The sequence below is a fragment of the Scyliorhinus canicula genome, chromosome 7, assembly GCF_902713615.1.
Source record: "Scyliorhinus canicula chromosome 7, sScyCan1.1, whole genome shotgun sequence".
In the NCBI taxonomy this organism is placed as follows: Eukaryota; Metazoa; Chordata; class Chondrichthyes; order Carcharhiniformes; family Scyliorhinidae; genus Scyliorhinus; species Scyliorhinus canicula.
This window is the reverse complement of record NC_052152.1, coordinates 180,668,856-180,687,391: the sequence shown is the minus strand read 5'-3', so window position 1 is coordinate 180,687,391 and position 18,536 is coordinate 180,668,856. Positions and strand designations below refer to the sequence as shown.

General features: G+C 46.3%; 1 protein-coding gene across 2 annotated transcripts in view; it reads right to left on the bottom strand.

Annotated features, from left to right (window-relative positions):
• The window catches only part of acss2 (acyl-CoA synthetase short chain family member 2), an 81,817-nt gene that overhangs the window by 32,799 nt on the left and 30,482 nt on the right, over positions 1 to 18,536 (bottom strand). For both annotated transcript variants that reach the window (XM_038803427.1, XM_038803428.1), the window contains exons 3-5: positions 7,694 to 7,785; positions 2,408 to 2,511; positions 1,102 to 1,174 (exon numbers count right to left, since the gene is read on the bottom strand). In XM_038803427.1, coding sequence (XP_038659355.1) covers positions 1,102 to 1,174; positions 2,408 to 2,511; positions 7,694 to 7,785 — 269 coding nt within the window. The remainder of the gene's footprint in view (positions 1 to 1,101; positions 1,175 to 2,407; positions 2,512 to 7,693; positions 7,786 to 18,536) is intronic.

Genomic DNA, 18,536 nt, shown 5'->3' with positions numbered 1-18,536 from the left:
CTGGACATAAAAACCACCATTTTGTTAGCCTTTTAAATTACTTTTTGTACCTATCCAGGACATTTTCATTATCGACGTACATGACACTGAAGTCTGTTTGGACCGCCACTGTTTCTAGCTTATCGCCATTTAGAAATAACTCCAATTTATCCTTCTTATTTCCAACCTCACACTTGTCTGTAATGAAATCTATTTGTCACATGTTTGGCCATTCATTTAATGTATGCTTCCATCTACAATGCTTGCAGCGCTGTTCATCTTTGGGTCACCACCAAACTTGGCTACGTACCTCTTTATCCCATCACCTAAGTAATCAATGGGTTGAAGTCCAAACAAAGATCCCTGTGGGACTACTAGTCTTCAAGTTGTTGCCATTATATCTCATGCAACAACCTCAATGACCCACATTATTGGTTTCTAAATTATTTAATTGCCATATTAATGCAGAACAGTGCAATGTCCATGATAGATATGCATTTGTGCAAATAACAAAGTATAATAATATGGTATTGTAAAAACTGTAAAATCTAAATGTGCTGTAATTGAATTGTCAATTTATACACTGCACTTTTCACAAGTTAAAGTCTAACCAGCATAAACCACTGTCGATAAAGATCTATACGCAAAACATTAACTTGTCTTTGGGGATGAGAACAGTGGACACAAGCCTGATAGTGCACAGCACGGGTTGGGGGTTTGGAGACCCCGTTGATCTAAATAGCAGGGTTCTATTTAAAAGGTCGGGGAGTTCTACTTGACACCTAGCCTGATTCACCACTTGGCCGAAAGGCGGGAGTGGGAATTTGACAACAGAGGTACACTGCTGAGAAACCATGAATATCATGCCATTGGCAAAATGTATTTTTCTGCACTTGGAACTTTTGCCCTTTTAACCCCACCCACAACCAATCTACCCTACACACTCACATTAAAATTCCCAATTGCTCTGCAGTTTAAGATGCATTTATAATGTAACCACAGATGAAGTACTGAAAGTGCTTCACCAGTGATGCAGCAGGAAGCCTGAAAGCATTGTTATAGGGTAGCTGATAGGCAGAGTTGCCTCAAGGTACCACCTTGGGTAAATAGCTATTGATTTACCTGCTGTAACTAGGAGAGAACAATGAGAATCCAGAATTCGTTCACAGAGAGATTCTGCGGAAAATCCTGCAAACTGAATATCAAAATTACAATCATTTGACAATCCAACAATAATAAACTGGAAGTACATACAGCATCTGGGTTCGATTACTCAAATTGTGAATATGGTATCTGGTGGTAGAGTGAACTTTGTGTCGACAGAGTTCTACACATTCTCAGTCACGGTATGCTGATGTTAATGCCTGGTGTGCTGGTTGTGTCAATGGACTGCAACCAAAAGAGAACGGAATTTTTCCACTGTTGGCATCTTACATTTTGGCGGAGGGCAGGAGGTACGGAGGGGAGGAACCATTCATCACGCATATAAATTATACTGATTTGGGATCATTGGTAGACAACACGATTTTATGGATGTCAAACAGCACCATCTGCTAAGAGGGCTAAATCTTTGGGCTTAGCAACTAAGCACGGAAGATTGTGACCTCACATCACATCTTCTCCAGCATTCTACTTTGAAATTGGAAGGTTCTACTTGCATTGATGGGTCGGATATGACATTTCCTAAGATTCATTTTAATTTGCCCTTCTATTAATTTCTCTTTTGACAAATTTGGACAATGCTTTACTAAAACAACCCCAATCATCCACAGCCCTCCTCAGGACCCTCTCCCAAGCCACTTTAAAAAAACATTAGAGTACCCAATTTTGCTTCCCCAATTAAGGGGCAATTTAACGTGGCCAATTACATCTACCCTGCACATCTTTTTCTGCTGTGGGGGTGAGGCCCACGCAGACATGGGGGTGGGAAATGTGCAAACTCCACACAACCAGTGATCCACGACCGGGATAGAAACCTGGTCTTCAGCGCCTGAAGCAGCAGTGCTAACCACTACATCGCTTTGCTGCACCCCCTCCCCCCACAAATACACTCCCAAGCCATTTTCGCTGCCATTATATTCTTCAGACTCATTGGGTAGATTTTCCAGTCCAGAAATTCCTGCCCGAAGTCAACAGACCTTTTGCTGATCCGCAAAATTATCCATCCTGGCTGCTACGACAGCAGGCGGAACTGGAGAATTTAGATTGAAAATTCCGTATGTCTGTAAGTGAGTCCTACTATATCTTTGTTGGGCGAGGAGGTTGTTTCTAGGGCTGTAAGCATGTCTCCAAAGCTAGCCCAATTGGTGTGGTTAATGAAGACATTTGTTAAATAACTGAACAGATCATAACATTTAAATGTCCAAATTATCTGTGATATCTTACCATGATTATTGATGGCTGGTAAGCATATAATTTTTTTTCTTACCACAACAGAATGTATTGCCCCTATTCTGGTACAAGCTAACATGACAACAACAGATTCTATCATCATTGGCATGTAGACTGAAACTCGGTCTCCCTTCTTCACTCCTGTGGATTATAAATAAAAAGACATAATTTGCGGCAAGTATCATGAACAGGAAAAAACATTTTGAGATTCTGGTTAGCCCAATAACAACTACTTTACAAACTATTCAAGAGAATATACAAGAGAACATGAAGCTGCTGAAATTCACACCCTACTCTGCTTTGCGTTGTTGTACCTTAACGTAGCTTTCACCTAAATGAGTCGATCGGTCTGCCAAAATCCATCAAGCCCAAGTCTTTACTGCAGGACACTTTACAAAGAAATGTATCAATGGCAAAGGCTTGAGGTGATTTATCTTATATCAAAGTTAAAACCCAAAGTGTAAACAAATAGGTTCATATCCAATCGCCACCTATGCTACTTCCAACCTGCAGTCATCTGAAACTAGATTTGTACTCAACTCACCACAACCTTTCCCCCTTGCTCATTATACAAAAGAAAAAATGTACAAATATTCTCCTTTTATGGAAATTAAGAACTGAAGACTTGAACAATACTGAGAAAAGCTGTTTAGGAATGACACAAGCAGCTACCCAATTTTGGATCTAATATTTGTTTGCTTACAAAACATTTCATCATCCACAATTACCAACTCTTTTTTTTCTATAAATTTAGATTACCCAATTATTTTTTCCAATTAAGGGGCAATTTAGCGTGGCCAATCCACCTACTCTGCACATTTTTGGGTTGTGGGGGCGAAACCCACACAGACACGGGGAGAACGTGCAAACTCCACACGGACAGTGACCCAGAGCCGGGATCGAACCTGGGACCTCAGCGCCGTGAGGTGGTTGTGCTAACCACTAGGCCACCGTGCTGCCCCCACAATTACTAACTCAAGCCAAATTTAATAGATGATTTGCAAAATAATTCCACAGGAAATTGGATAACTGTACATGTTTGAAAAAGTTTTTCATGATCACATGAAACAATGGGCGGTTAAGTACAGGTAGCACTTAGTTTTAAAATAATCATTAAATAGATATAACAGAACGTTAAAAAACAGCTTGGTTATTGAGTCACATCTTTGTAGAAAATTAAGCTACTGAGCTGATCCAGGTTCCAATTATTCTTCTTGAATTGCCTATTCAGATACAGAGTTCAATCATATAGTCAAGATAATGATGCACCTTGCACATTTCTCCCTGTCTTAGTGGGTCTCACCACCACAACCCAAAGATGTGTAGACTAGGTGAATTGGCCACGCTAAATTGCCCTTAATTCGAAAAAAAAGGGCAGGCATGTAGGAGATTTGTCACATGCTTAACTTCACAGACCGGGGGGAGGGGGGAAAGAGAGAGAGAGAGAGAGAGAGAGAGAGGAGGAAGAGGAGTCAGCAGATACATAAAAGTACCCACGGCTTTTACAGTTTGAACCTGGGACGATGGCCGGACTATCCCACTCAGAAAAGGCAGATGTATGGCAACACTGTGGCGCAGTGGGCTAGCCCTGCAGCCTCACGGCACCGAGGTCCCAGGTTCGATCCCGGCTCTGGGTCACTGTCCGTGTGGAGTTAGCAAATTCTCCATGTTTGCGTGGGCTTTGCCTCCACAACCCAAAAATGTGCAAGCTAGGTGGATTGGCTACACTAAATTGCCTCTTAATTAGACAAAATGAATTGGGTACTCTAAATTTATTTTAAAAAAAGACAGATGCATCCCATGTTAGAAATACAGATATATTATTTTCTGACTAACATTTCCTGTACGAACGTTTAACACAGCTCATTCTTGCATTACCATTCCACATAAATAGTTTGAGTTACTCAGGAAGCAGTTTGGAAGAACGGCCAATAGTTTAATCTGTGAAGCAGAATATTTGGATTATGGATGATATTGTCTATCGATATTTTTCAAATTCATATTTATGGGATGTGGACTTTGCTGGCTAGGCCAGCATTTGTTGCCCATCCCTAGTTGCCGTCGAGAAGGTGGTGGTGAGCAGCTTTCTTGAGCTGCTGCAATCCATGTGGTAATGTTATAATAATATTGTTTCATGAAGAATAAATAAACATTCTGTGCACTTGTCACATTTTTTTGGAAAGTTATGCCCATAGTGACACAGTCTAAGAATAAAGTTATTAATTGCAGCTCATTCACCCAAGTTGTTGGCAGATCAAATTTGTAATGGCCACTTCTATTCTCACCATTCTGCAATCTTTCTGCCAATTGTAAGGGTCCCTCCTATTTATACCTCTTTATTCCCTTATTTCCCCTTTTATTTTCGCCATTACATTTTTGATCCATGGATGATTTATGGACGTGTGTCTTAAGGAAAGTGGTCTGTGCCTTTAATTCGAGCTGAAGCTGGTGCTGGGTTGGACTGACCGGCACCAGTGACAAAGATTGGCTGAGTCTCGGTTTGATTGATTTGGCTGAAGGCCAATGGTTTGGCCCAAAAGACTGTGTTCTGCCCGGTGACAAGTGGTGATTGGATCTGTTCCCAAGGAAATGGCTCAGAGACGGAATGAGCTTCCAGTTTCACTTTGGCAGACCAGAGAGAAAATCTCCCTTTTCTCCACTTTGTTTTCTCTAAAAAATAGCCATATGATTCTCACCAAATGGTGAGAAGCCTGATGTGAAGCCTCTCCTGGAAAAGCTGCATTGCTAACTGCAAGGAAGTTCATTACAGGCTGTAAAATCAGAGACTTTAATCCACACTCATACGGTGAAGGACGTGCATTAAAGAACTCATCATCTGAAGCAAAGACTCTATCTTTTGACCTTAATCCTCATTATTTTACCTCTTTCCACCTCTATTTTTGATTGCCGTATGTGTGTGAAGAGAGGGTGGGGCAGTTAAAGGGGGAGTCAGGTATTAGCTTGTCATTACGCCATTGTATTCACTGCGTATTTCATATTTGTTCTTGTTATAAATAAACAGTACTGGTGTTTAAACTTACAAACCTGGTGACTGTAATTATTGATAGCAATGGGCCAAAGATTGAGTATTTTTTCTACAAATTATTAGTTAATTCACTTGTGTTGTGACTCCGGGGCACATGGGACTGGAATTGACTGTGCACTTGCCCAGGGTGGTGTAACTTCTGGGGCTGTCCCCCAGCGTAGTGGATGACTTGGTTCCACTCTGAAGAGGTTTGTTCTGCGGTGGCCGAAAAACCCGATCCTGGATTCACAGACTCGGCCATAGGTTTGGCAGGTGGGACGGCTTCATGGTGGTGCAGTGGTTAGCACTGCTGCCTCACAGAGCCAAGGACCCGGGTTTGATTCCAGCTCCCGGTCACTGTCCGTGTGAAGTTTGCACATTCGCCCCGTGTCTGCATGGGTCTCACCCCCAAAGATGTGCAGGGTAAATGATTGGCCACGTTAAATTGCCCCTTAATTGGAAAAAAAAATGAATTGGATACTCTGTATTTATTTTTAAAAAGGTTTGACAGGTGCTTGATGAGGTGGGTGGGATGTTCTGGATTCTATACTCTCCATCTGCTATTTATGCTTGGCTTCCGTGTGCTCCACCCTACAATGCTCGATGTGATTGCCACCTTCGCGGATGCTTTTTCTGCAGCTTGCGCGTTCTAAGGCAAGCAATTCCCACATGTCGGTGAGTATGTTATATTTATTTAGGGAGGCTTCCATAGTGTCCTTGTAGCGTTTCCTCCACCATCACAGAGCTCAGAGGAGAGCACTCGTTTTGGGAGTCATACGGCAACGTGGCCCGCTGTTGCAGCTGGTCAGGCGTGCCCAGTGCCTCAATACTGGGGATATTGGCCTGGGCGAGGACCTATCTTGCCAGTGGATTTGCAGGATTTTGCAGAGGCAGCATTGGTGATATCTCTCCAAGGAATTGATGTGTCTGCTGTATATTGTCCATGTTCCTGATGCATACAGAAGGGTGGAGACCATGGCTGCTCTTTAGAACATGAGCTTTGTGCTGGGTTTGAGGTCATAAGTGTTTATTTCTAGAGGGATAGGATTCAAAAGTAAAGTTATGCTAAACTTGTATTGGACTTTGGTTAGACATCTGGAGTACTGCATACAATTCTTCAAAGATATTATTTAAAAAATAAGACAGAGGCACTGAAGAGGATACAAAAAAGATGTGGAAGAATGCCACCAGAAGTGTCTTTCAGGAGAGGATGGACAGAGGCTGGGTCTATTTCCTTGAGAAGAGAAGACCGAGGCTTGTCCTATTAAGGGGCTTTACAAAGTATTGAAGTTCTGTTAAGAGAGAATACAGAAAGAATATTTCCACTTGTGGGGAATGGTCACCAAGAATTCAAATAGGGAATTTGGAAAAAACTTCACCCAGAGAGCGATGAGAATGTGAGACTTACAACCACAGGGAGTGGCTGAAACAAATAGTGTAGATGCATTTAAGAGGATGCTAGGCAGGCATTTGAGGGGAGGGGAGTGTGGGGGGGGGGAAGGGTAGAGTGTTATATATTGTTAGAGTTAAATGAGGAAAGACAGGAGGCGGCTCAATTGGAGCACACTTGCTGAAATAGAACATTGAGCCTGTACAGTGCTGTTGATTATATCATCATCCCATGAATTTTTAGACAAGTGCATGTAAGGTAGGTTAATGAGTTTCCTGGAATAAACATTCTGACTTCTGAAAATAGTGTACCAGTAGGGGAATACCTAGGTATAGAAAGGCACAGCAAGTATGTTTCTGCAGTAGCAACATGTGTTTATATAGTCTTTAACATTATAAAGTTCCAAGGTGCTTCACACAGGTACAAGTGATGCCCTTAGGTTGTGGACTACCTCGTTCATGTATTTTTGGCAGTGCAACTGAGAAAGCATTATTTCACATGGTCCAGTCAAAATAGTCAGATTGGAAAACGAATGTGTAATATATCCTAACTGAATAAGGACAGAGAAGTGTCATAAACGGGGCTAATACAAAGTAGAGATTTTTATTTTTTTGCAATGCAAAACCTGCTGTGCCACATCACATGAAGTACTTTTTAGTATTTAATTTAGCCACAATATGCACTCCAAAACTGAAATGATCAAATCCATCAACCCATAAAAGAACTAAAACAAAAAATTCAGCTGAACTTTAAAGTTTCTGAAAGTTTTATAATATAATAACTAATATAAAGAAATATAATAACTGTCACTCAGAACGGAGTCAAGTGCTTTTACATAGTTTGATAACAGTTTTAGTTTTCCCTTAACTGAAAATAAGTCAGGAGTTATAATAAGTTGAAGAACTTACCCTGAGATCGCAGGACATTTGCAAATTTGCAGACCTGCTTCAAGAGTTCTTTGTAAGTTACTTGCATACAATCTTCAGGATCATTCCCCTCCCTGCAATCAAATAACACAAACAGATATATTTCTATCAACCTTGTGCAAATTAAAACTTGTGCATCATGTGAATGAAGGCACACAGAATTATTGGTAACTTTAATTTACAATGGGATAAGTAGCACTTATTGCTCAATAGAATTGAAAGGAAATATATACTGAGGTACATAATAGTGGGTTTACTACTATTTCCAGTGTATTCTCGGTTGTGCCCATGTTGTAGCAGATAAGCCAGGCACTTTCAAACAAAAGGTTGGATGGGTGGGGTTAAGCTGTAGGGAGATGATGGCACAGTGGTTAGCACTACTGACTCAGGGCACCGAGGACCCGGGTTCAATCCCAGCCCCAGGTCACCGTCCGTGTGGAGTTTGCACATTCTCCCCATGTCCGCGTGGGTCTCATCCCACACAAAGCTAAAGATGTGCCGCATAAGTAGATTAGCCACATTAAATTGCCCCTTAATTGGAAAAAAATGAATTGGGTACTCAATTTTTTTTTTAAATAATAGGGAGAATTTAATTACTAAGTATTAAGACCCAGGAAGCTGAGCAGCAAGGTGAACGCCAATTTATTTACGGTCACAAGTGGTTTGCCTACAGCAGGGAATATATTTACAGAGCACAGTCCCGTTGGGACAACCAATATGCCGGTCCCTGTCTGGCCAGCCTATATACTAAGTTCTTATGAGCCCGAGCTGGTCGGGCCTCTGCCCACTAGCGGGAAAGATCATATTCCACGAGTCCCACGGAGAGATCAATCAGGGTATCCCTGTGGGGGTTAATATACAATAAGCCATTGTCACTTTGCAACTAATGGCCAGCTAACAAATATGGTACCCACTCTATCAATCAGTTACAGAATATTCAAACTGGAGCCTTTTTTGTTTTGTAGGGGAAAAATGCACTTTGTACCTACAAGCACTCCATGAATATCTAACCAAAAAACAGTTAATGTAGTACAAAAATCTAAGCCAACAATATTGCAATAACCCAACACTCTAAATGGCCTTTTTGTTGGATAAAAATTGAACAGTATTAAAACAAAGCAGCAGAGTAAATTGATGTGCTATATTAATCTCCTGCATTTGCATTCAGCCCAGTTGTAAATCTTATTTAAGTGTATTTTGGTTGTCCTAACAAAAGTTGTAATTCAATATTGCGGAGGTTGGGGGAAGGGAGGAGGGCAGTCAACCTCCCTGAAATACCCAACACACTGAATAATCCCAGCCCCTGCTGGGTTGGTTGAGGAATGGGTGAGCCAATTGCTGAGAAAATAGGCACTGCACATTGCAGTTCCCCAATATATTACTGCCACTGGGGAATTTGCGGTGGGCGGGGACCCAGAGTGGCTACCCACGCTTCAGGGCTACATCCTTAATTAGGGGCGATTATGTGATGTCTTTAGCATTTTACCAGTAGCCAAGCAGTTCCTTGCCATGTCCAAAGGCCCCCAGCAGTAGTTTTGGTCGCCAGAGGCTCCGTGCCATGAGGAAGACACCATGTTAATACACGGCTGCAATCTTGGCAGTGCCCATTACTATAGAGGGCTTTACTCCTCTTGTTCCACAGCTCGAATCCTTCTTGTATTCTCCATTTGTGGCTGGCAACCAGAAATGCAGGAGCCCTCATGCCTTCCTATTTGCTTCTGCAGCATTCACCTCTGTCAGTGGGGCTGCTGAAGCTCTGGTCCTATAATTGGGCTGGAAGGGCAGCGTGATGGTACAGTGGTTAGCACTGCTGTCTCAACAGTGCAGAGGACCCAGGTCCAATACCAGCCCCGGGTCTCTGTCCATGTGGAGTTTGCACGTTTTCCCCGTGTCGAAGATGTGCAGGTTAGGTGGATTGGCCACGCTAAATTGCCCCTTAATTGGAATTTCTTTTTAAAAAGCATTGGTCTGGCAGCATAAGGAGCCACCCACCATCCTTTTTTTTTACTTTAAAAAAAAAAATTTAGACTACCCAATTATTGTATTTTTTTTCAATTAAGGGGCAATTTAGAGTGGCCAATCCACCTACCCTGCACATCTTTGGGTTGTGGGGGCGAACCCCACGCAGACACGGGGAGAATGTGCAAACTCCACACGGACAGTGATCCAGGGCCGGGATTCAAACCCGGGTCCTCAGCGCCGTAGGCAACAATGCTAACCACTGTGCCACCATGCTGCCCCATAGGCGGCAATACTAATCACTGTGCCACGTGCCGCCCTCCACCCACCATCCTTAATAGGACAGCGACTTCAGAGGTAGATAAAACAGAAGGCCGCCTCCAGGGAGATTGCAGTGCTGATCTTGGTGCTGGCAGGTGAAGACTCGGGACTCCTGTTTAGTCCCAACATCAGTGGATCCCAAAGCCCATGGGAAAATTCTCCTCCGAAATGAGGCATGATCTCCAGCAGCAACTAGAGAATGCCATACCAAATGTTTGCAGATATTTAAAAAGAAACATTTAAGATTATGAGGAGAAAGCCAGGGGATGGGATTAATTTAGACACTGGTGAAGAGCAATCGCTAGTACAGATACAAGGAACTGTATTTCCTCCTTTGTGCTATTAATCTGTATGGCTCTAACTGTCACAATGCAACCATAATGATAGTTACTGCGCACATCCATACTACATTAATTGTACATTCATTCGACAAGTGTAGCCATTTTACATTGAGACTGCAGTCTAGCCACAGTACCACCTTTATGGAAAGTTTCTCCCATTTCACACTTTCTCGGAATATCTCAAATGTTGATCACTTCAATTCCCAATTTGGCACTCAAAGGAACTCAGCTTCTAGCGTACAAATGTAGAGGAGGAAACTTCAGCACCAGCAAAGCAATTCAGGACACAGCTGTGGTTACTGAAAAGTTCAAAAGTCTAATAGCAGCTTGTGAGTACTTCACTCAAATATATATTCTGCTTCCTGAACTGACTTCAAAAGGTACTGTTCTGGGGCAGCACCGTGGCACAGTGGTTAGCACTGCTGCATCATAGTGCCAAGGTCCCAGGCTCGATCCCAGCTCGGGGCCACTGTCCGTGTGGAGTTTGCACATTCTCCCTGTGTTTGCGTAGGTTTCAGCCCCACAACCCGAAGATGCGCAGGGTAGGTGGATTGGCCACACTAAATTGCCCCTTAATTGGAAAAAATAAATTGGGTACTCAAATTTATTTTTTAAAAATACTGCTCTGACGGTAGAGTGCTGTTGAGCATCTCGAGGTCGTGGAAAGAGAGATAGATAGGTATCAGTAGATATAGAGTGGCTTCCATCAACAAAAGCAGTACAGTTTTATGAAGGCAATCAGGGATGGACAATAAATGCAAACCCAGCCAGCGATGCATCCCATGAATTAATCTTTCAAAAATCTCCACTCTTAAAAGTCTTTGGCTTTGGAATCATGCCCAAGAACCGAATAAATCGACATGGGTTCACCAAGAACTGACTGCATCTCAAAAACACTTGGTTAAGTTTTGAAACAGATTTCAATCTACTTAAAACATTGGGCAAACCACCTTCAAAAAGGTGTACTGGAGACATCATTCAAAGAAAAACATGCAGAATGCACAACAAAGAGGCTCATCAGGTTTAATTCATTGTTACTGCAGAAAATAATCCACTGATCCATAAAATGGTGAAGAGTACCAACTGTGCTCTATAGAAGTTATTAAAATTTTAACCATGATAGTAGAACAATGGACAAAACACAACATTACTAGGCATTACAAATGGAAATCTGCTGTAAACGCCTGCTTGGAGTTAATGGTGTTAAGTAGATTCTCAGTAGAAGTAGATGCTCCGAGTGGTATTTTGTGGCTCCATCAAGGCAGCGCCTAATATGCAGCGAGCCGTTCGAAGCTCCATTGATTTCAGCAGGATCTGAAAATCCCACCGGTGGGAGGGCCATAGAATTCCTCCCTCACTACACGGGGTCATATATTCATGTTTTTCACAATCCTTTGAAAAGTGGATCGAGAAAGAGTCAGGTCAGACAAGGCCAGATGTGAACAATCCCGGCACTTTATTTCACAGCAACTGAATATACAAACACCAGTTTTAAATCAATCTCAATTAGTACAACTTGTTTTCATGTAATGAAGTAGAAGCAGTAGTTGTTGCAATACATCCCCACATCAGTTGGCCATCTTGCTTAACTTGAACAATTTAACCCCTGATTGATTCTGCATCATCCTTCTGGCTCTGGCAAAGCTTACCTCCGCAGCTGTATAAAAACCTGACTACCTTTGTCTTTTTAGCTTCTTGTGCACAACCCAAAAGCAGAGCTTGTGCCAGATAACCACTGCTGACTGCTCAGGATCAGAGTTGTCAAGTCAATGAATGAGTCATTTATTGATCATTGACCTAGGGTATTTAATCGCTTACCGGTAATAGGATTAGCACATTTAGATTTTTTTTTTAAAAATAATTTTTATTAAGATTTTCACAAAATATAAACAAAACAATATTAACAAAACAACCATGGTAAAAACCCAAGAACAACCACCCAACTACAAAAACAACAAAAAAAGCAAACAACAAAAAGGAGAGAGATAACACCCACCACATCCAACAAACCCATGTACACAATTCTCCCTTCCACCGAACCAAACCCCCCCCCCCCCGGGTTGCTGCTGCTGCCGGCCTATTTCCCTACCATTCCGCCAGGAAGTCCAGGAAAGACTGCCACAGCCGAAAGAACCCCTGTACTGATCCCCTCAGGGCAAATTTCACCTTCTCCAATTTGATGAACCCCGCCATATCGTTGACCCAGGCCTCCACGCTTGGGGGCCTCGCATCCTTCCACTGAAGAAGAATCCTCCGCCAGGCTACTAGGGACGCAAAGGCCAGGACACCTCTTTCGCCTCCTGCGCTCCCGGCTCCACTGCAACCCCAAAAATGCGAGTCCCCAGCCTGGCTTGACCCTGGATCCCACCACCCTCGACACCGTCCTTGCTACCTCCTTCCAAAACTCCCCCAGCGCTGGGCACGCCCAAAACATATGGGCGTGGTTCGCTGGGCTCCCCGAGCACCTAGCACACCTGTCTTCGCCCTACTCATCCTCGTCCCGGTCATGTGGGCTCTGTGCAGCACCTTGAACTGTATGAGGCTAAGCCTCGCTTAGGAAGAGGAGGAATTCACTCTCTCCAGGGCGTCCGCCCACGTTCCCTCCTCAATCTCCTCACCCAGCTCCTCTTCCCATTTACCCTTCGGTTCCTCCACCGAGGCCTCGTCTACCTCCCGCATTACCCGGTATATGTCCGAAATCCTCCCTCCTCCAACCCACACCCCCGAGAGCACCCTGTCCCGTGCCCCACATGGGGGCAACAAGGGGAACCCCTCCACCTGCCGTCTGGCAAAAGCCCTAACCTGCATGTACCGAAACATGTTCCCCGGGGGGAGCCCAAACTTCCCCTCTAACTCCCCCAAGCTCGCAAACCTCCCCTCCACAAACAGGTCCCTCAACCTCTTAACCCCTACCCTGTGCCAGCCCAGAAATCCGCCATCAATGCTCCCTGGAACAAACCGATGGTTCCCCCGTATCGGGGCCTCCATCGAGCCCCCCACTTCTCCCCTATGCCATCTCCATTGCCCCCAAATTTTGAGGGTAGCCGCCACCACCGGGCTCGTGGTATACCTCGTTGGAGGGAGCGGCAACGGCGCCGTTACCAGCGCCTCCAGGCTCGTGCCCACACAGGACGCCATCTCCATCCTCTTCCATGCTGCCCCTTCCCCATCCATTACCCACTTACGCACCATCGCTGCGTTGGCAGCCCAACAGTACCCACAGAGGTTGGGCAGCGCCAGCCCGCCCCCTATCCTTGCCCCGTTCCAAGAACACCCTTCTCACCCTCGGAGTCGCATGCGCCCACACAAATCCCGTAATACTCCTGTTAACTCTCCTAAAAAAGGCCTTCGGGATAAGAATTGGAAGGTACTGGAACAGGAACAAAAACCTCGGGAGCACCGTCATCTTAACGGACTGCACCCTCCCAGTCAGTGACAGCGGTAACATATCCCACCTTTTGAACTCCTCCTCCATCTGCTCCACCAATCTTGTGAGGTTGAGCTTGTACAGGGCCCCTCAGCTCCCAGCCACCTGGACTCCTAGGTACCTGAAGCTCTTCCCTGCCTGCTTCAGTGGGAGCCTACCAATCCCCTCCACCTGATCCCCCGGGTGCACCACGAACAACTCGCTCTTGCCTAGGTTCAGCTTATACCCAGAGAAACCCCCGAATTCGCTGAGAATCCTCATCACCTCCGGCATTACCCCCCACCGGGTCCGCCATATACAGCAACAGATCGTCCGCATAAAGCGACACTCGATGCTCCTCCTCACCCCGCACCAGGCCCCTCCAGTTCCCTGACTCCCTCAACGCCTTGGCCAGGGGCTCAATTTCCAACGCAAAGAGCAAGGGGGACAGGGGTCACCCCTGTCTCGTCCCCCGGTACAGCCGAAAGTACTCCGACCTCCTCCTATTCGTGGCTACACTCGCCATCGGGGCCTCATAGAGCAACTTCACCCAACGGACAAACCCCTCCCCAAACCCAAATCTTCCCAACACCTCCCACAGATACCCCCACTCAACCCTATCAAAGGTCTTCTCCGCATCTAATGCCACCACTATCTCCGCCTCCCCTTCCACAGCTGGCATCATAATAACATCGAGGAGCCTTCGTATGTTTGTATTCAACTGCCTTCCCTTCACAAACCCTGTCTGGTCCTCGTTAATGACCCCCGGCACACAATCCTCTATTCTTGTGGCTAAGATCTTTGCCAGCAGCTTGGCATTTATATTTAGCAGCGAGATTGGCCTATATGACCCACACTGCAGAGGGTCCTTGTCCCGCTTAAGGATCAAAGAAATCAGCGCCCGTGACATAGTTGGGGGCAAAGCCCCCCCTCCCTTGCCTCGTTAAAGGTCCGGACCAACAGGGGGCCGAACAGGTCCGCATACCTTTTATAAAATTCAGCCGGAAACCCATCCGGCCCCGGCGCCTTCCCCGACTGCATGCTCCCTATCCCTTTAACCAGCTCCTCCAGCTCAATCGGCGCCCCCAATCCCTCCACCTGCCCCTCCTCCACCCTCGGAAATCGCAGCTTGTCCAGGAAGCGCCCCATTCCCCCCCCCCCCCCTTTCCAACGGGGGTTCAGACCTGTACAGTTCCCCATAAAAGTCCCTAAAGATCCCATTAACGTCTACCCCCCTCCGCACCACCTTCCCAACTCTATCCGTCACTCCTCCAATCTCCCTGGCCGCGTCTCGCTTTCGGAGCTGGTGTGCCAGCATCCTGCTTGCCTTCTCCCCATATTCATACACCACCCCCTGTGCTTTCCTCCACTGAGCTTCCGCCTTTCTGGTTGTCAATAGGTCGAACCTGGCCTGAAGGTTACGCCGCTCCCCCAGCAATCCCTCCTCCGGAGCCTCCGCATATCTCCTATCCACCCTCACCATCTCCCCCATCAATCTCTCCCTCTGCTTCCCCCTCTCCCTATGGGTTCGGATGGAAATCAACTCCCCTCTAATCACCGCCTTCAATGCCTCCCAGACCACCCCACTCAGACCTCCCCGTTATCGTTGGCCTCAAGGTACCTCTCAATACACCCCCGAACCCTCCCGGCCACCTCCTCGTCTGCCAGCAGCCCCACCTCCAAGCGCCAGAGCGGACGCTGGTCCCTCTCCTCCCCCAGCCCGAGATCCACCCAGTGCGGGGCATGATCTGAAATGGCAATGGCGGAGTATTCAACATCCTCCACCCTCGAAACCAGCCCCCTGCTCAGGACAAAAAAATCAATCCTCGAATAGGCCTTATGCACGTAGCACATTTAGATTTTAATCACATTCATAGCTGCCTTTTAAAAATAAAGTTGTATGAATACTCAACTTTGACACACATCTAACTGCACCAGTAATGCTTTCAATAGAAAAACGTTCATTTAATTTGTTTAATGTCCTCGAAGGAACATTGCCAAGATAAACTGCAATCATTAATCATTTGAACCGATATTTTAAATGGCTCAACAGATCAAGAGTACATTGTTTCTTCTCCCCAGTATCTAACTAATGGTCAACAATTGAATGATGCATTGAACTATACCTCGCAAAGAAGTTCAATAATGGCGCAAGTATAATAGATAAGGACAGAAACAGTTCAAATGATGGTGCAACTAATGAAACACTAGGACAGGTTGAAGAAAATTGAAGGCACTTATCCTTTCTGTGGTGCTCCTTTAAGAATAGATTTTTGTGACTTCCGGTGGTGGCCATGGTGTGAGTGGTTGCACATTTGGTGGCTCCCCCTCATGGTGGAATTTTTGGACCTTTTCCCCGGCTAACGGGTGGATTTTGTGATGGAAAAGGTGCAGGAGGGGTGGTAGAAAAAAATGTTGCACCAGTGGATGGATTCGTGGACAATAAGGGGCCGACAAGAAAGGGAACAGTTGGTGATAGCTGGTGTGGTGCCTGTGACACAGGTGAAGATGGGGGAGGATCAGGGGCCGATCCTACCCACCCAGTGGTCGGAGCAGATGATGGGCTTCCTGAACAATAAGTTCCCAGCAGAGGAAGGAGAATTTGGAAATGAAATGAAATGAAAATCGCTTATTGTCACAAGTAGGCTTCAAATGAAGTTACTGTGAAAAGCCCCTAGTCGCCGCATTCCGGCGCCTGTTCGGGGAGGCTGGTATGGGAATTGAACTGTGCTGCTTTAAAAGCCAGCTCTTTAGCCCTGTGCTAAAGCAGCCCCTGGAGGAGAAAATGCCGGAAAATCTCAGGTCCGGCAGAATCTGTAAGGAAAGGAAAAAGAGCCAACGTTGAGTGCAGATGATCCTTTGTCAAAGCTCTGACAACTTTGACAAAGGGTCATCTGGACTCGAAACGCTAGCTCTTTTCTGTCCCTTCAGATGCTGTCAGACCTGCTGAGATTTTCCACCATTTTCTCTTTGGTCTCAGATTCCAGCATCCACAGTAATTTGCTTTTATCGAGAATTTGGAGGACCTGGTCAGGGTGGTGGACCCGATAAAGGTGGGGATCGACTGCATGGAGACGAGGCTGGAGGCCCAGGGACAGGCAATCCAGGTGGAGGAGGCAGTGAGGGAGCACGAGGAGCAGCTTGCCTCGATGGCAGCCGAGATGGGAATGATGCTAGACCAACAGAGGTAGCTGCAGGAGAAAATGCAGGACCTGGAGAATTGCTCTCGCAGGCAGAATTTGAGGATCGTGGGACTGCTGGAGGGCAGTGAGGGGGCTGGCTAGTTAATGGAAGCGCAGTGGGGGGTGAACAGGTCATTAGAGTGAGGGATGTTGGGGTTGGGAGTGTGTGGTGAGGCGGGGGGGGGGCGGAACTGCTGATAGGGGAGGTGTTTCTAAAAGGTGGTATGGAGAGGGCCAATGAATGTGGGTGCCCGAGGGTGGGCCTGACGAGGTGCAGGATGCAGGCTGGCTATGGTTGATCGGCTGGGTGGTGGGGGGGGCAGGCTGATCACATGGCACATGCGAGGGTTGAATGGGCTGGTCAAGAGAGCCCGTGCGTTCGCACATTTGAAAACGTTGGAGGCTTTTGGCTCTGCTATAGGAGACACACCAGAAGGTGGTACATCGGACTAAGTTGAGTAAAGATTTGATAGGTATTTCACTCTGGGTTAGATTCGAAAAACGAAGGGGGTGGCGATTTTGATTAATAAGCAGGTGGCGTTCGAGGTGGGGAGTAGAGTTGCTGACTCGGGGGTGAACATGTGATGGTGAATGGGAAATTGGAGGGGATGCCGGTGGTGCTGATGAATACTTATGATCCGAACTGGGTCGATGCAGACTTTATGAGGCAGGTGCTGGTGAAGATCCTGGATATGGACTTGCATCGGCTGATTATGGCGGGGGGGGGGGGGGGGGGGGGGGGGGGGGGGTTTAATACGATTCTGGATCCAAGGCTGGATCGGTCGAGTTCAAGGTCAGGGAGGGTGGCAGCGAAGGACCCAAGGGGGTTATGGAGCATGTTGGGGGGGGGGGGGGGGGGGGCATGGAGGTTTGGTAGGCCCAGGAGCGAAGGAATTTTTGTTCTTTTCCCATGTGCACAAGGTGTACTCCCAAATTTACTTTCTGGTTTTAGGTCAGACGTTCCTGGCGAGGGTGGTGGATGTGGAATACCTTCCGATAGTGGTGTCACATAATGCTCTGCGCATTGGGTGGACTTGCGGGTGAATAAGGGGGAGGCCAGCACCTGCAATGGAGGGTAAATGTGGGGCTGTTGACGGATAAAGTGGTGAGCGGGTGAGTGAGGCCACCCAGAGGTACATGGAGGTAAATGATACGAGGGAGGTCTCAGCAGCCACGGGATAGGAAGCATTGAAGGCAGTAATGAGAGGGGAGTTCATATCGATAAGGGACAATAGGGAGAAGGCGGAGCGGGTGGAGATGGAAAGGCTAGTGGAGGAGATCTTGCAGGTGGACAGGAGATACTTGGACGCCCCGGAGGCAGGGCTGTTGAAGGAGTAGCAGAAGCTGCAGATGGAGGTTGTGTTGATTTCCATGGAGAAGGCGCTGGGGCAGTTTAGAAAGGCGAGAGTAGCGGTGTATGATTATGGTGAGAAGGCAAGAAGGGTCCTGGTGCACCAGTTGAGGAAACAGGAGGCAACGAGGGAAATAGGGAAGTGAAGGATAGGGGGGACAATGCGGTTTTGTACCCTGTGGGGATGAATAGGGTATTTAGGGATTTCTACAGTAGGCTGTACAAGTTCGAACCCACAACCAGGGTGGAGGAGATGAGGCAGTTT